A 16,143-nucleotide genomic window follows, 5' to 3' on the forward strand; every position below is an offset into this window, starting at 1 on the left:
AGCGGGGCTACTCTTTGTTGCGGTGCGTGGGCTTCTCATTGCGGTGGCTTCTCTTGTTGCAGAGCACGGGCTCTAGGCATGCGGGCTTCAGTAGTTGTGGAACGTGGGCTCAGAAGTTGTGGCTCGCGGGCTCTAGAGCGCAGGCTCAGTAGTTGTGACGCACGGGCTCAGTTGCTCCGTGGCACACGGGATCTTCCCTGACCAGGGCTCGGGCCCGTGTCCCCTGCATTGGCAGGCGGATTCTTAACCACTGTGCCACCAGGGAAGCCCTGCTAGTTTGCTTCTAAAGTAAAATTCACACGGTACCATACACCATTGGAACTGACATAAAAATGGTTGAACCAAATACTTGCGGTAACTTTCCATTTATTTTCACTTTGACGAAGCTTTTAAAAATATGAGTTTTTTTTTTTTTTTTTTAGGCAAAAAACCAAATATGTCTTTGTGGATAAAAATAGGCCTGATTTTCATTTCTCACTACTTTCACTTCTTCCCAAACTGACTGCTTTTGTAAAGAAAAAAAAAATTCCTTTAAGAGATCTGTTGTTAAGGATGAAAGAGATACCACCAGAACTTGAAAAACCACACTACAAGGCAATCAACACCCCATGCAAAAGGAGATTATTAACTCTGTAGAAATAACTGAAAAGATTTCTTTGGTTGTTTTAAATGCTGTTAAAGCAAAGCACAACAGAAGATTGTGTTCACAAAAGGGAGAGATCAGCACGGAGTATAGAAGTGAGCCCCCCAAACTGTAACTCTGTTTCCAACAGTCTCCAGGGAGGAATACTGACACCCTGGTATCGAAGAGCTCCACATCCTAAGAGAAACGAATGCATTCACAAAATATAGGTAGGATATCCAATTTCACTCCTGTGTCCTGTGCAGCTTCTTGGAGAGGCCAGTTCACTCCATTTGGGCACATACTGCTGCTTTGGGAACAGATTGTTGTATATCCATATGGGACACTCGTCAGCAACACCAATCTATAGTGACATCAAGAAGACCAATGGTTATCTGAGGCCGGCAGTGGGGTGGGCATCACAGCAAAGGGGCTAGAGGGAACTTTTTAGGGGCGATGGAAACTTTCTATGTCTTGAATGGGGAGATAGTGTTACCTGCTTATTCTTTTGTTAAAACTCATCGAATTGCTAAACTGACGTGTGTGATTTCATTTGTAAATTACTTCTCACCAGGCTTAGTTTAAACCAACCAACCAACAAACAAAAAACAATGCGTGGCCTCCAAGAATGCAAAGTGGAGGAAGGGATGGCCCCCAAGCCCCTAGACGGGTATGTCCAGAATGTGCGGAGCGGCTCGCACCGCAATCAGTAGCTCATCGCCTGAAATTCGTAGCTTCTTTTCGTTTTATAGAGGAGGTAAGAAACAGAGAGATGAGAATTCGGTGTAGCTCACACCGCCCAAAGGCGTTAGCGTGGGTATACGAACCCGGGCTGTGACATCACTGCGCGATGCTGCCGGTACCTAGTAAAAGCTGGATACGTATATGCTGAATGAATGATTCCGGCTACAGAACCTTAAAGCACACAAAAGACCCGCCCAGAAACTGAAACTTCCAGCCACAAGCCAAAAACGGACCACTAGCTCCCAGCTGGCGGACCGCAGATCCTGAGCCTGAAGTCCCGCGCGGCGGAGGGGCGGGGCTTCACTGCCTGGGGGCGGAGTCGCCTTTTTTTCATTCCGGAAAGCTTGTACCTCTTCACTTGCCGTAGTGCCTGAAACCGGAAGTTCGCCCGAGGAGTGGTCCACATTTCCGGGCGAGAGCTGGACTTATTGGTACCACGTGGGAGCTGCTGAGATACGTTGGCCTCTGAGTCCTGCCCCAAGTCGAGCTCCGGGTGAGCAGGAGCTGTGGGTCGGAGTGGTATACAGGGGAGCGTAAGGTGCCCGCGGGTTTTCGAGTCTCCGCGGAGTCGGGGCTGAGAAACGTTCGGCGCGGCCCCCGGGGCTGTAATTAGCTGTTAACGCTGTTGCTTTAGTGTTTGCACCTCCGGCGTCCGCGAGTCCCTGGGCAGCAGGTGATGTGCCCGCGACCGCGTTGAGTACGGAGGAAAGTTGCTTGTACGTGAGACATTTGCTGCTTACTGTTAAGCCACCTTGTTAATTTTGTAGAGGCGTCTCACGGGGTTATGTTTCTTAGCCTGTGTGTTTAGAAATCCGCTGGCCTGAAAGATGACGTCCTTAGCGCAGCAGCTCCAACGACTCGCCCTCCCTCAAAGTGATCCCAGCCTCTTATCTAGAGATGAAGTTGCCTCTTTGTTGTTTGACCCCAAGGAAGCGGCCACCATCGACAGGGACACCGCCTTTGCCATTGGTGAGCTACCCTTTAACTTAGGAAAGCTCTGGGAAGCGTGTGTTTCCAGGATGTTGGTGTATTTTCTTGTTTTCTTTTCTGACCCGCCCTCTTCCTCAGCGGTTTCTAACTTGCTAACCTCATTTACGTTGTTAAGGGGAAAGAGAATAACAAAAAGCCATGCGCTAGATGCGTGAAATGTATATAGGCAGCGGCATCTGAATGTCACAGGTGATAAACAAGGTTGGGGGGTCGTCTAAGCTGCAGAAAGGAGGAACAGTCAAAAGGGGCGGGAGGCTGTGGCTGGAGGGTTGGGGAGGAGCCTTCCTAGGACTGGCCTAATTATTGTATTGAAATTGTATTGTATTGAAAAAAGAAAAAAGGCCCTCTGCCAGAAGGTACTTTCTGTTCTCCTAGTTGGTGAGATGAGATTTATTCTCTATGTTGGAAACTAGAAATCTATGTTTGGGACTGTATTACAGATTATATATGCTAAAAGAATTCAGAGAGTTTTAGGCGAAAGTAACACTGTCAAAGGGGGGTGAGATGAGTTTGCTCATAAAGAATTGTTAAATAAAGTGGCCTTTTCCTAGGATGCACTGGCCTGGAAGAGCTGCTTGGTATCGATCCTTCCTTTGAGCGTTTTGAAGCACCGTTGTTCAGCCAGCTAGCAAAAACCTTGGAGCGGAGCGTTCAGACCAAGGCAGTGAACAAACAGCTGGATGAAAACATTTCATTATTTCTTATCCACCTATCTCCTTACTTCCTGCTGAAGCCGGCACAGAAGTGTCTGGAGTGGTTGATCCACAGGTAGCAAATGGAATTACGGAAATAATTATGGGCTAATAACATTTATCTTTTTAAATTTAAAGTTTAAAGTTGAAAAATCAGGTGTATTAAGAGATTAACACAATTTGTATTGGGTGAGGTAAGCATGCCCTTCTACTGTTGAACTCATTTCTGTTGATACTAAGAAGTAGAACTACTGAAGATCTTGAGTAAGTAGTCTAGCCTCATTAGTTCTGAGGGGCTTGTGTCAGTTTGCCGTTACAAATTGTTACTGCATATTTGGGGCAAAGAGTGTTATTAAACCTCTTGCCAAAATAACAAAAAAAATAAAGGTTTGGGAACAGAGTATTCTCTAAGATACCATAACTTAAGAAAAACAATAATAGCTAATATGTATTGAACATTTATACACCAGGCCTTCTGGTAAGCACTTTGTGTGCATTATCTCAGCGCTCACGACATTCCTGTGGGGAGATGCTTCTCTTATCCCCATTTTACAGTTGAGAAGACAGGTGTAGAAGAGTTAAGTTGGCTGAGTCACATGACTGGTAAGCAGAGATGCAAATTTTGTTTCCAAGGTCTGATCTTTACTTTGGAAATTGTCTCAGTAAGTTTATTCAGTTTATTTTCTCATTTATTTGTATTACATTGGTATTACATCATAGTTGACACATTTTAATTTTTTCTCCTATGTATGTTTTAAAAGTAGAAAGGCTTTCACTTCATTAATTAGAGGCATGGGGGTAAGGGAAGCCAGTGAATCATTGAGAAAACATAAGTGTAACCTGGGTCTTCTCATTATCGTATCATTAGATTCATCAGACAAAAAAAAAAAATCAAACCTGTACTATTTTCCTCTGTCTTCTAGCATTTAATTTACCCTAAATAGATCGTTACTGTAAGCAGTACTTTTTGCGTTTGGTTTTGCATTTATGAATTCAGGTAACTTATTTATTTAGCAAACAGTAAGTTCAATACAAGGATGAATAGGCTGCCCTTTCTTACTCTTTTGAAAGAAATGCCACTATAAGGGTGTATACAAAGTTTGGGGCATGTGATGCTGCCTGAAGTAGTTGAGGAAAGCTTCATGGAGAAAGTGATGTCTTGGCTAGTACTAAAGCCATATTATAGAACTAATAAAAGGCAAGGGGTGTGGTGCTGTAAGAAAGGTACAGGTGAAAGGATAGGAGAGTTTAGACAGATGTAAGAGGGATCACCTGGCTGGGAGAATTAAGAAAAGCATCTTGAAAGAGAATGCATTTGAGCTAGCTCTTAAAGACTAGACAGGATGTAATGGATCTGACAGTTAATAAATCTGTTTTACGTTATTAGGGTGGCGTGACCAATACCAAGTTTTGTAAAGTTCATGTACAAATTAAATATGGTTGTAATTTGATCTTTTTGTTTTATTCAGAGAAGATAATATGATTTTCTTTATAATTAGTCTTCTGGTTTTAGGATTATGATAGTTAGGTGAGGTGAGGAAACTAAGCTGTGGAAGGTGAACTTTGGAGCATGGAGAGAAGCTGAGTGTTGCTGCCTACTTGACCAGTTTGGTTTTCTGTTGGTTTGACTGCAATGATCCCAAAGTCACGTTAATGTAATAATGGATTTGAAAAAAAGTTGAGAGACAGTGAATGGATGTCAATTTTGATAGTGAATATTTTAAAATGCTACTGCATGAGAATTGGCAAACCCTGTTGAGTACTTTCATGCCTATGCTTTAAGCGAGCTGTACCTTGCTTATAGTTGTATGGTTGCTTTAAGTGGGTTTAGCTCATTGATACACCGTTTGGACGTGTAAGGAAATACACGCTTGTAAGTTTTGTGTCAGTTAGAAGTGTTTGCTTTTTTCCCCCAGGTTCCACATCCATCTTTATAATCAGGATAGCCTCATTGCCTGTGTTCTCCCATACCACGAGACAAGAATATTTGTGCGGGTTATACAGCTTCTAAAAATCAATAATTCAAAGCACAAGTGGTTCTGGTTATTGCCAATTAAGGTATGATTGTTGAATGACGTGTATCTATAATCATTGCAAACCTTCATTAAAGGTATAATTTGGAAAAAATTAAGTCTTTGGTGCTCCTGAGAGTAGACCAAGTATTACCTCCATCACTTTTATTTCCTAACTTCCAGTTGAAACTGTTATGAATAATAGCTGGCTTTCATTTAGTACCTGATATCAGGATAGGCAATTTGTATTATCTTGGATTCTCACAAAATTCTGTTTTTACAGATGAGGACAGGTTCAGAGAATTAAGTTACTTGCCAAAGTTCATGTAACTCTAAAGTGGCAGAGTTGGGATTTGAATCCAGATCTGATTATAAAGCTTGTCTTTCCACTATACCGTGCTGTCTGGCATTTTAAATTTTGGAACTGAGAAGCTTAAAACAAGTTAGAGGTGAAGAAATGCATAAAATACTTACAAAAATTAAAGGGATAAGGATAACTTGAAGGACTTTGGAAATTATTAAAGTTGTGAAGAAGATGCTAGAAAATTAATTTATAGATGAATAATAGGATGGTTGTCTTACAGGATAGCTCTGGCTGAGATCAGATAGCATGATTTTGTAGTAAAACAACTGAATTGCCATTATCACTTTGTTTGCATCTATAGTAGAGGAAAGCAGATGTATGTTGTTAGCAAGAGTTTTACTGAATGTTGAGCACGGCGATTCAGGCCAGCAGGAGGGCAAATGGGGATGAAAGTAGGTTAACAGGCTGGGCCTGTGGAATGAGTTAACTTGATGGGTGATGACAGGAGGGCCATGGTCAGAATTAGTAAAAAGAAAGGGAATGGGAATTTTTAATTAGAAGAAAAATTTAAGTGTTTGAATGTAAAGCACTTGAACTTAAAGAATGTTCAAGAAGAGAAGGCCAACCTAAAATAAAGCTTCTTAATCCAACTACTCGACGTTCGCTCTGCTAATAACATCAAAATTATTTTTCCCCTAGTCTACACACAGACCCTGCTGTTCTCTAGGCACACTTGTTTCAGGTATCCAAACCCCCCTTACCTATTAAAGTTCACTTCAAATTATTTTTTCATTGATTTATTCAAAATTTATTGAGCACTAATACATGCCATGCACAGTGCTAGGCAGTGGGAAGAGCAGTATAAGTTGACAGTGTTCCTCTCTGTTTCTATTACTAGTGTTATTGTGAAGCAGTGACAGAACCATAGCACATTGGCTCAAAAACCAAATTTAACCAGTAGAGTTACTAAGAATCTAGAGAATCCAGATTTAGATAAATACATATCAAAATGCAACACGTAATAAGTAAGCGTTTTTCACTGAGTACATCCACACTCATTGCTTGGCCTTCTCTTGAATTTCTAAAGTTTGCACAATTTTATGTGTTAATTTCATCTTTACCAACAGCAATAAGGAAAGACTATATTTCGTATTTATGAACTGCAGCAGTTTGAAGCTGCTACTTTGGTAGGTACTTTAAAAATAATGATGAGTTGATGAATGTCTCAAGTAATAGCTGGTCCTTTCTGTCTGTAATAGCAATCTGGAGTGCCCTTAGCTAAGGGAACTTTGGTTACCCACTGCTACAAAGATCTCGGATTCATGGATTTCATTTGTAGTCTGGTGACAAAATCCGTGAAGGTGAGTAGTGAATTGTTTCATGAACATATAATTCCATTAGCAGGTTGCTTCCTCTTCATACAGAAAACAAATGAAGACCTTCTCTGTAATGGTGGGACTTTGAAGAAGTGTCCTTTTTTTAAAGGATCTGCTGTTTTGGAGCATGAGCAGTGATCAGTCTCTCATCAGCAAAGCTGTTTTTCTACAAAAATAAATTATTCTCTTCCTGGCCAGATTCTATTTACAGTGACTGTTTAAACAAAGACACAGTCTAAAAATGTCAGGAAGGTTGTTCATTCTTGTCATATTTCATTGAACTGTTAGATGTGTTTATGTAATGTTACATATGGTAAAATTAAAGTGTCAGCCTGAAGTAGTTGAGGAGAGCTGTAAATATTTTTATACTTTCATCTGATTGGCCTTTCACTCTTAAAACTGTGTGTGGTTTGTGGTTTTTTCCAGGTTTTTGCTGAGTATCCTGGGAGCTCAGCTCAGTTGAGGGTGCTCTTAACTTTCTATGCTTCTACCATCGTGTCTGCTCTGGTGACCGCTGAGGACTTATCCGACAATATAGTCGCCAAGCTGTTCCCATATGTTCAAAAGGTTGGCCCTGCTCATGTGTAAAGTAGATTATTTTGTACCTGAAGGAATTTTCTTGCTTTTGAAAATTTCACGTAGACATCAGTGTTTTCACATTGACAATTTATTTCAGGTGGTTAATGAGATTTAATTTATAGGTAAAAAATATGACTTCTTAAAAATTTACCAGAGTGGGATCTTAGGGCTCCTTAGGGATGAATGTTGGCTGTTTGGCCCTGCCATCTTCTCCCAGATCTGTTTTCTTAGCAGTCATGTTACCTCAGCGGAAAGAGAACGGATTAGAAAATCTCTTCAGGGCAGAGGCTCTCTTACCATTCCGTGTGCATTGACTTCTGCTTCTCAGTGTTTCTTCTCCCCAAGGGCCTCATGGCCTCCCACCGTCCTGGATTCCCGATGGAGGAACTGCTTTGCTTCCCACCAGTGTCCCAAAATGACTGTCTTTAATTAGGCACTGTTTTGTTCCTGATTGAAGTCTCCCTTACACAGGTGGATGTTTTCATATAAAAGAAGACTCCTTGGCTCCTCTTAGGATGTGTTGTGGAGGTTTGAGTTGGGAGACCTTCTGAGATCCCTTCTGTCATTCAAGAGACTTGTCTCATTTCCATGTCCCCTCAGGAAAAGGGGCCAACATCTTGATTTTTCACTTCCGAGGAGCGTTGACTCTCAGTGTGTGTTAGGTTGTATTAATCTCTAATTTATGACGTTTCCAATTTGTCAAAGTAAAATAACATTTTAAGTAGGATAAAATAACACAGTTTGTCATTTTTCCCTTATATTTTAAAATATATTTAGGGATTGAAATCATCTTTACCAGATTACAGAGCTGCAACGTACATGATAATATGTCAGATTTCGGTGAAAGTGACCATGGAAGATACCTTCGTCAATTCCTTGGCTTCACAGATCATCAAAACACTGACCAGAATTCCCTCTCTGATCAAGGATGGATTGGGGTGCTTGATAGTGCTCCTGCAGAGACAGAAGCCAGAGAGCCTGGGGAAAAAGTACGTATAATTGAATTGGCAATGATAATAATTACAAGTGAATGGAGTTATTTTGAATAGTTTTTTTTCATAAGATAAATTTTACACTATTTTTAAAAATTGCCATTCATTATCTAACTTGTGCAGTCAACATCTTATGTCTTGCTTCTTCAAAGGCCATTTCCTCACTTATGTACTGTTCCTGATCTTGTTACACTACTTCAAGGGATTTCTGAAACATACGACATCAGTCCTCTTCTGCGTTACATGCTTCCCCATCTGGTTGTCTCCATTGTTAATCATGTTACAGGTATGTGGTTTTACATGTTGTGTCCAGAAACTTCCTTTCTCAGATGCGATTCTCTTAAAATAGGAACCATATCCTTGTTAATATCTTTAAGATATTTAGAGTTTCTGCTAATTGTTTTTGTGTAATGTATCTATTTTTATGAATAGAGAAACATTTGAGGTGGGGAGCAGGTTTAAAGGAAATCCTTGTTAAATGAGTAATATGCTCAGTTGTTTTTTTTTTTTTAATGTGTGTTCTCACACAGTCTCTACATGAAAAAGACTGGAATTATTTTAAAACAGAACACTACTCTACAACTTTCCCTTCTCATTTAGCTATTTAATGAACTTTAATGATTCATTTACAATAAATATCCAGTTGCCAAAACAGTTTTTCTCCCTTGAGTCATTGAAAATATAAGATCAAGAAAATCTCATGCATGAAAATTCAAATTTAAAAAAAGCCCAAAAGTTAATTAGAAGGTGATTATTTGCATTATACGTTTTTCACCCTTCAATGAATATAGAAAGACAAGGAAGAAATACTTGGTCCTGTTGCTACTGGACTAAGAAAGACTACTAAGAAAGTCATTTCTAAAGTTATATCCATTTATTGGAAAATAAGATTTGCTTAACTCCATCTCAGTTTAAACGTGAGTTTCAGAAACATGACTAGCACGAATGAAAGTGTACTTTTCCTGTTCTGATGGTGATGAGTAATGAAGCCAGGGCTCACGTTCATTCATAAATGTGGAATGGAAGATGACAGCTCTTGGTTCGGTAAGGAGGCTTTGAGATGAAGTTTAGCCTGTATTCAGGATAGTTTATTGAGATGTAGATTCAGATCCCAACTTCACCGCTTGTAGTGTGGCCTGGGGAAAGACTATATTCTTTGGACTTCTGTTTCATTCACGAAAGAGGCAAGATAGTACTTGTTTTTTTTGTTTTTTATATTTTTATTTATTTATTTTTACATCTTTATTGGAGTATAATTGTTTTACGATGGATAGTACTTGTTTTTAAAAAATGTAGAGAATTTCAGGTAAAGGATAAATGAGGGTAATGTATACAAAAGTGGTTTGAAAAGATATAAATGACTAAACAGGTGAAGTACACTTTTGAAAATAGGTAAAAAGCTGGATGTCGTTATATATATGTTTTAAAGTTATTCCTGTAGAAAGATTTTCTGCTGTAAAAAAACTTAATAGCATACACATGTGGGAAAAGTTTTCCCCAATCAGTTTTAATTTGTTGTATATGCTTAGGGGAAGAAACTGAAGAGATGGATGGTCAAATCTATAGGAGACTCTTAGAAGCCATACTTACAAATATATACCTGAAGAACAACTTAGACCATTTGTTGGCTAGGTAAGCTGTTACTTTTGACATGCTTTTGATTTGTATTTTTGTGGCTTAGTATACTTTTGAGGGTTGGCTAACAGTTTTCCAGTATCCCTTTGTAATGTATTTCTTGCTTTGTCCATGCCATTTCATCTAATTATAAGTACTTAGTCCAATAATTGTGGCAACAGAAAATGTAATTTCTCTTGTTTGTCTTTAGTGCTTATATGTGGTCATGGAAAGTTAATAGTGAAACTAAATTTGGGTTATACTACATGTAATTTGTGGTTGTTTAAAATTTCCTAGTACTAAGTGGACCAAAATGCCTGAAACAATACATCACAGTTGGTAATCAGTAAATATCAATTAGAAACTTAATATTGAGGGTTGGCATGAAGTAAAGATAGTTCAGCCTCCTGTTTTCTTTTCTTATTTGAAGGGCAACTCGATGCATTGAAAAGAATGTAGTCATGGTGGTCAGATGTAGGTTTAAATCTTACCGGCTCCGGCTAGTAGAATAGTAAGTTCTGACAGTCAGGCTGCGTGGATCTCGGTTTGCCGTTGTGTATCATTGGGCAGGTACCTATCTGGTGGGCGTGTCATTTGTGTCTCTGGTCCCGTAGTTGGCTTGTGAATTCAATGAGGTTAAATATGCAAAGTACTGTTGAGAGCTTGGCTCTGGACTCAGACAGGGGTGGAAAACCTGCTCTACCTTTTATGGCTCAGTAGGGCTCACTGAGTATTGCCTCTTGTTGCTGTTCTTGTTTGACCTCAGGCAAATTATAAGACTTCTTAGTCTGAGTTTTTGTATCTGTAAAGTGAGTCTAATTTCTATCTTGTAGATGTCTGACAGAGAATATTTCTAAAGTACCTAGAACGTAGTAGGTATTCAATAAATAGTAACTGTCATGTCTGCGTTATTTGTTTTGTTCTGCAGCCTTCTTTTTGAGGAGTATATTGCATATAGCTCACAGGAAGAAATCGATTCTAATAAAGTATCTTTGCTTAATGAGCAGTTTCTTCCACTTATCAGACTTGTAGAAAGCAGGTGAGTTGTGTGTGTGTTTGTGCCCTTCTTAACGTGTACCTCTTGTTTTATAAAGAGATGATTCAGAAGTCACAACTTAATATGGTGAATGAATTGTAAAGATACTGTTCTCCTTTTCAGGAAGGGACAATTATAGGATTTAAATATATTTGAAATATAAGGGAAAATAGGAGTTGTGTGGGGACTATGGAGAGTATAATTTTTTTTATACAGACTTTCTGTTGTTGAAAGAGTCATAGTAACAAACTTGATCAATATCATTTAGTTTTATATGTTCCATTTGTCAAAAATTTAAGTCTCAATCTCAGTAATTTAAAAAATTATATATATTTTTTATACATATATGGTGTGTGTGGTTAATAACTTTGTTACGAATAATGAACTAACTCTTTAATTTCATCCCAGATATCCCAAAACATTAGATGCCGTATTAGAGGAACGCCTAAAGGAAATTACAGACCTAAAAAAACAGGAGCTTTTCCACCAATTTATCTCTCTTTCTGCAAGTGGTGGAAAGTATCAGGTAACTTTTTTCAGGGGAATTATGACACTTATGGGTATTTGTGTGGTTGGTTGAAAAGCTCTGGAAGGAAATTTGCTACTTCACTTCTGTTTGGGAAGTTTCATAGAGAGAGAAGATTTTATACAGTTTGCCTAGTTAGCTGAAGTAAGACTCTGAGGCAGGAATTAAATAATTGGAGAAGGGTACAGTGAGTTTTAGATGACTGTGAACCTGATACTTACTTCTGGAAAAGCGTTTGGAAATTTTGTATATGATGCCCATCAGCAGTCACCAAAAGATGGCCTAACGTAGGTTTCTAGTGTTCCTTATCCTTCTCCTGTACCCTTGTCTTCCCAGTGCAGAGCCCACCAGCCACGTGTGGCTTTTTAAGTCATTGATGAGGAAAAGGGAAGTGGATTTTGTTTCATGATTATGTTAGAACTTCAGAAATTTTCTGGTGATTCGCCCTAAGTCTTTATACTCGAAGTTAGACATTTCAGTAGTTCTTATAATTAGCCTTGAAAATAAATGTTAGGAAGAGAAATATGATTGTTTGGGTTTTTCTCTTCCATAATTAGACTTTCGTCTTTCATGGTATTTCATTTCCAAAACCATATGTTGATAGACTTCCTTCGTAGTCTAATTATCAATACATAAAGTTGTCACTAATTTGAGTGTCACTGTTACATCATTTAGATGAATTGCATTCTCTTCAGTGATCAAGTTTTTTGATTTATATTTTCATTTAGGCGCTAATACAGTGATTTATCTTAGGTGCTTTTCACCTTGGAATCAGATATACGTAAAGAATACAAAATTACTTCATAGAATTACTTCACTAATTTAAACCTACATGTAGACACAAGTATACATGAAATCACAACATTCACAAAACAAATTTTTATCTGCTGTTACTCATACTATGTTCTGGAGACAAAGATTTTTGCTTTACTTTTTACTTTCAGTTTGGTGTACTTTTTGGTTTCTGAAATTAGATGGTTGTTACTGAATAAGTTGGGCAGCTCGGGGTGGTTTTCTCTGGTTCTTCTTGATCATGTGCTGCTCAGATTGAATGGCAAGATCATGTGGTAATTGTGCTGAACCTGTAGTTTTTAGCAGATTCTGATACCTCCTTGATGCTCAGTCTGAATCATCCACTTGCTCCTGTGAGACTTCTGGCCGTTAATCATCTGAAAAATGTCATGACAACATCAAAGGTTTGTGTCAGATAGCCTTCATTTGTGATGTTTTTACCCTTATGATGAGCAGTGTAATTCTAGAATAAGAAATTGAAGTTACCACCTAGAATCAATACTGTTTAATTATAGAGATAAGCCTAATAAAGAATATGGGCATTCACTGGACAAAGATTTAGGACCATACATGCCAGAAGCCACCATTTTAACCTGTATATGTTTCCACGTTGCAGATGATTAGGTTAGCTTTAGTTGAGAGTTTTTCAACCTGGGATTTATAGATTAATTTACAGAGGGTCATAAATTATCTGAGAATTTTTTAGTTTTGAAATTTGAATTTGATAGTCTTAAGTTTAACATGAGCGTGATAGCGTGATAGCTTTTGGAGCGTGATAGCTTTTGGAGCCCTGTTCATGATTTCGGTACCTGCCAGTTGCATTTGGCTTTAAAATTTTGGTGGCTCCTAATAGTAAGTACAGAAGCTGACTTAATTTGTAAATAAAGCCTTTAGAACAAAATGATATTTTACAAAGACTTTGCAGTGATTCAAATAGAGCAGTATTTTCCAAACTTTAGTCATTCAAGCAAATATTTTGCTGTATTAGCTGACCACTGATGTTATTTTTTTTTTAATTTTTCTTTAGTTTCTTTTAAATGGACTCATTTTTTCACATAGCTTTCTTTTTTTTAAATTGAGTTATGGTTGATTTACAATATTATATTTCAAGTGTACAACATAGTAATTCAATATTTTTATAGATTATATACTTCATACAAAGTAAATACAAAATTTTGACTATATTCCCTGTGCTATGCATTATATCCTTGTAACTTAATTTATACCTAGTAGTTTATACTTCTTTATCCTCTTCATCTTTTTCATAGCTTTTAAATCATGCGTTTGAAGTGCTAATTGTATGTACATTTTACTGTAGGTAATACAGTTTGAAATAAGAATGTTCATCTGTTAATATCTAAAATCATCTCATGTACTACCGTTTGCATATTTGGAAAATTTCTAGACTAGATAAAAATGCTACCAGAGTTTAGTTTCTCCATAGCACATAGTAGTATAAACACACTGAACTCTAAACTTGTGTCATGGCCATTAAAACCAGATTCATATTACAAGTAGAATTTAATTTCAGCTAATCATAATTACCATGTTAAGTTTATTTAATTTTAAATTTTACTGTTTTTTCTTTAGTTTTTTTATTTTCAATTGGTAATTTTAAAATATTTTTGTTCTCATATTTTTAAAGAGTTATACATAATTTTTAAAATGGTAGACATATTCAAATTTGAAAAATATTGCTTGGCTTGATTCATTTCTGATCTGGCACAAATTATGTTTCTTTCATAGATTGCTGGTAGGTTTGTCTCATTGATTTGTTGGATAATTAAACTCAGTGAATACTGTTCTTTGTTGTAATAGGAAGATTTCAGCGCCTAGAATAAAAAGCGAGATTCCTGGAATCTCTTAATATTCTTGAAGCCATTCTTAGCCTTCCTGCTTTTACTCTTAATCCCGTCCTACCCTGTCCTCCTCTGGATTTGTTAGTTTTTTCAGTGAAGGGCAGTGTGTACATTCAACTTACAGGCTTTAGTATTGTAATTGCAGTTAATGTCTGTCTTTGCATGCTTTGATTTCCTTTTCCCTTCACTGTTAATGTCTGGACATAGGTTCTGTTCTGTTCTCAAATTCCAGATTGAGCTATTTGGCTACTTGTTAGCTTTTGAGAAAATTTTGGCATTTGGCATTAAACTTTGACTTCAGTTTTATGAATTTTAGGGATTTTACTTTTTGTCTCCCAATGTTCCGACATAAATTATCTTTTGTGGGATTATTTACTTGTTTTTTTTCTTTTCACCATCTACAGGTAGGGATATATTCAGTTTGGTTAGCAGTCTTATTTTTCTGTTGTTGTGAATGATTTTATGCTTTATTTTCTTTGTTACTTAAAAGAAAAATATGAACTTTTGGGGGCAGACTGCACTGTCATCAGCACTTGTCATCATCCTTGTAAAAACCTTGAAAATTAAAAGCTAACTTTTAACACTGCTTATTATGTCTAAAGTACTGTTTTAAGTATTGATATGTATTATTTGATCCTGTAACAACCCTTTGAGGTAGGTATTATTATTAGCCCTATTTTATAGATGAGAATAATGAGACCTAGGAAGGTTATGTAACTTGCTCAAGGTCGCACAGCTAGTAAGTGGTGGAACTGGGATTTAAACTTAGACATTCTGGTTCTTTAGTTTGTGCTCTCCCAAAATCTAGGTTCTCATTTTAACAAGATGAACTCTTTAATGCAGAATTGTATTTTAATTGCACATCTTATTATATTTTCAATGGAAACTGGAAAGAGTTTGTACCAACCAATTATTCATCTAAAAAGGACTTCTAGAGTTTGCCTAGTTCAACGCAAGTGTGCTTAGTTTTGAATTCGCATCTGGGGCAGCAGAACCTGTGTTCCTTAACTGGAATTTTGGAGTGCTTTTCACAAAACCATACTTTCTTTCTAATGTAAAGTCTTCAGAGGTTTTAGCAACAACTAAATTAATATTTTTTTCTATTGCTCAGGAGAGTATCGATGAGTCTTTCATTAAAGAAGCTATTTTAACCCGATTAGGTGATGATAACATAGATGTTGTCTTGTCAGCTATAAGTGCATTTGAGGTGAGTGAATTTGTTGTTCATTGATGTGCATGTTTTGTTTGTAAATTTTTACTTACCCTTCTCACATGAATCTCTGCTCTAGGCAGCAGCGTATTTGGAAATTATTCTTTCACTGGAAATTTGTTCTGTTGAGCGCACAGACTTAAGCCTGGTTGGGGAAAGCACATGGGAGTAATTAGGTCATACAACTTTCTATATTTGGAAGTTCTTTTAAAAAGGAAAAGTGCTTTGTGAGTTTTTACCAGTAGTAAACACGTAGGGATCCTGGGAAATTGGATCCTAAATGGCACTTTTGCAAAATTGCTCTCATAGAACTTTTAAATTATACTGGAATTCTTGGGAGATAAATTCTTTATAATTCATAATTTTTTTAAGTTCGTTTAACAAGCACCATATTTGAAGCAAGCAAAAATTTACTTATGGGTATTTTTTTCTCTCTAGATTTTCAAACAACGGTTTAGTTCAGAAGTGACAGTTTCAACTCTCCTGAATCTCTTTCAAAGAGCAGAACTTTCAAAAAATAAGGGATGGTATGTATTTGTATCTCCTCATACAAATAAATTAATGAAATTCTTTTCTTTTTAATATATTTATTTATTTATTTATATTTGCCTGCGTTGGGTCTTCGTTGATGGGCGCAGGCTTTCTCTAGTTTTAGCGAGTGGGCTTCTCATTGCGGTGGCTTGTTTTGTTGCGGAGCACGGGCTCTGGGCGCACGGACTCACTCGTTGTGGCTCGCGGGCTCTAGAGCGCAGACTCAGTAGCTGTGGCGCACGGGCTTAGTTGCTTCACGGCACG

General features: G+C 37.6%; 1 protein-coding gene across 5 annotated transcripts in view; it reads left to right on the forward strand.

Annotated features, from left to right (window-relative positions):
* Positions 1 to 1,750: 1,750 nt before the first annotated feature.
* HEATR1 (HEAT repeat containing 1) overlaps positions 1,751 to 16,143 on the forward strand; it is a 47,173-nt gene continuing 32,780 nt past the window's right edge. For 2 of the 5 annotated variants that reach the window (XR_012326662.1, XM_019941502.3), the window contains exons 1-14: positions 1,751 to 1,859; positions 2,162 to 2,335; positions 2,908 to 3,124; positions 4,965 to 5,106; positions 6,624 to 6,725; positions 7,167 to 7,307; positions 8,097 to 8,308; positions 8,464 to 8,597; positions 9,841 to 9,943; positions 10,854 to 10,964; positions 11,370 to 11,487; positions 12,576 to 12,683; positions 15,250 to 15,345; positions 15,787 to 15,875. Coding sequence is in view for 4 of the 5 variants with exons in the window: in XM_019941502.3 (XP_019797061.2) it covers positions 2,194 to 2,335; positions 2,908 to 3,124; positions 4,965 to 5,106; positions 6,624 to 6,725; positions 7,167 to 7,307; positions 8,097 to 8,308; positions 8,464 to 8,597; positions 9,841 to 9,943; positions 10,854 to 10,964; positions 11,370 to 11,487; positions 12,576 to 12,683; positions 15,250 to 15,345; positions 15,787 to 15,875 (1,715 nt within the window). In the remaining variant the exon portion in view is untranslated. Of the gene's footprint in view, positions 1,860 to 1,947; positions 2,083 to 2,161; positions 2,336 to 2,907; positions 3,125 to 4,964; positions 5,107 to 6,623; positions 6,726 to 7,166; positions 7,308 to 7,835; positions 7,982 to 8,096; positions 8,309 to 8,463; positions 8,598 to 9,249; positions 9,356 to 9,840; positions 9,944 to 10,853; positions 10,965 to 11,369; positions 11,488 to 12,575; positions 12,684 to 15,249; positions 15,346 to 15,786; positions 15,876 to 16,143 lie in introns of those variants that run through there. The other 3 variants (XM_033842003.2, XM_019941504.3, XM_033842004.2) reach the window with 3 other exon arrangements.

This window comes from Tursiops truncatus, chromosome 16, assembly GCF_011762595.2.
Source record: "Tursiops truncatus isolate mTurTru1 chromosome 16, mTurTru1.mat.Y, whole genome shotgun sequence".
Classification (NCBI taxonomy): Eukaryota; Metazoa; Chordata; class Mammalia; order Artiodactyla; family Delphinidae; genus Tursiops; species Tursiops truncatus.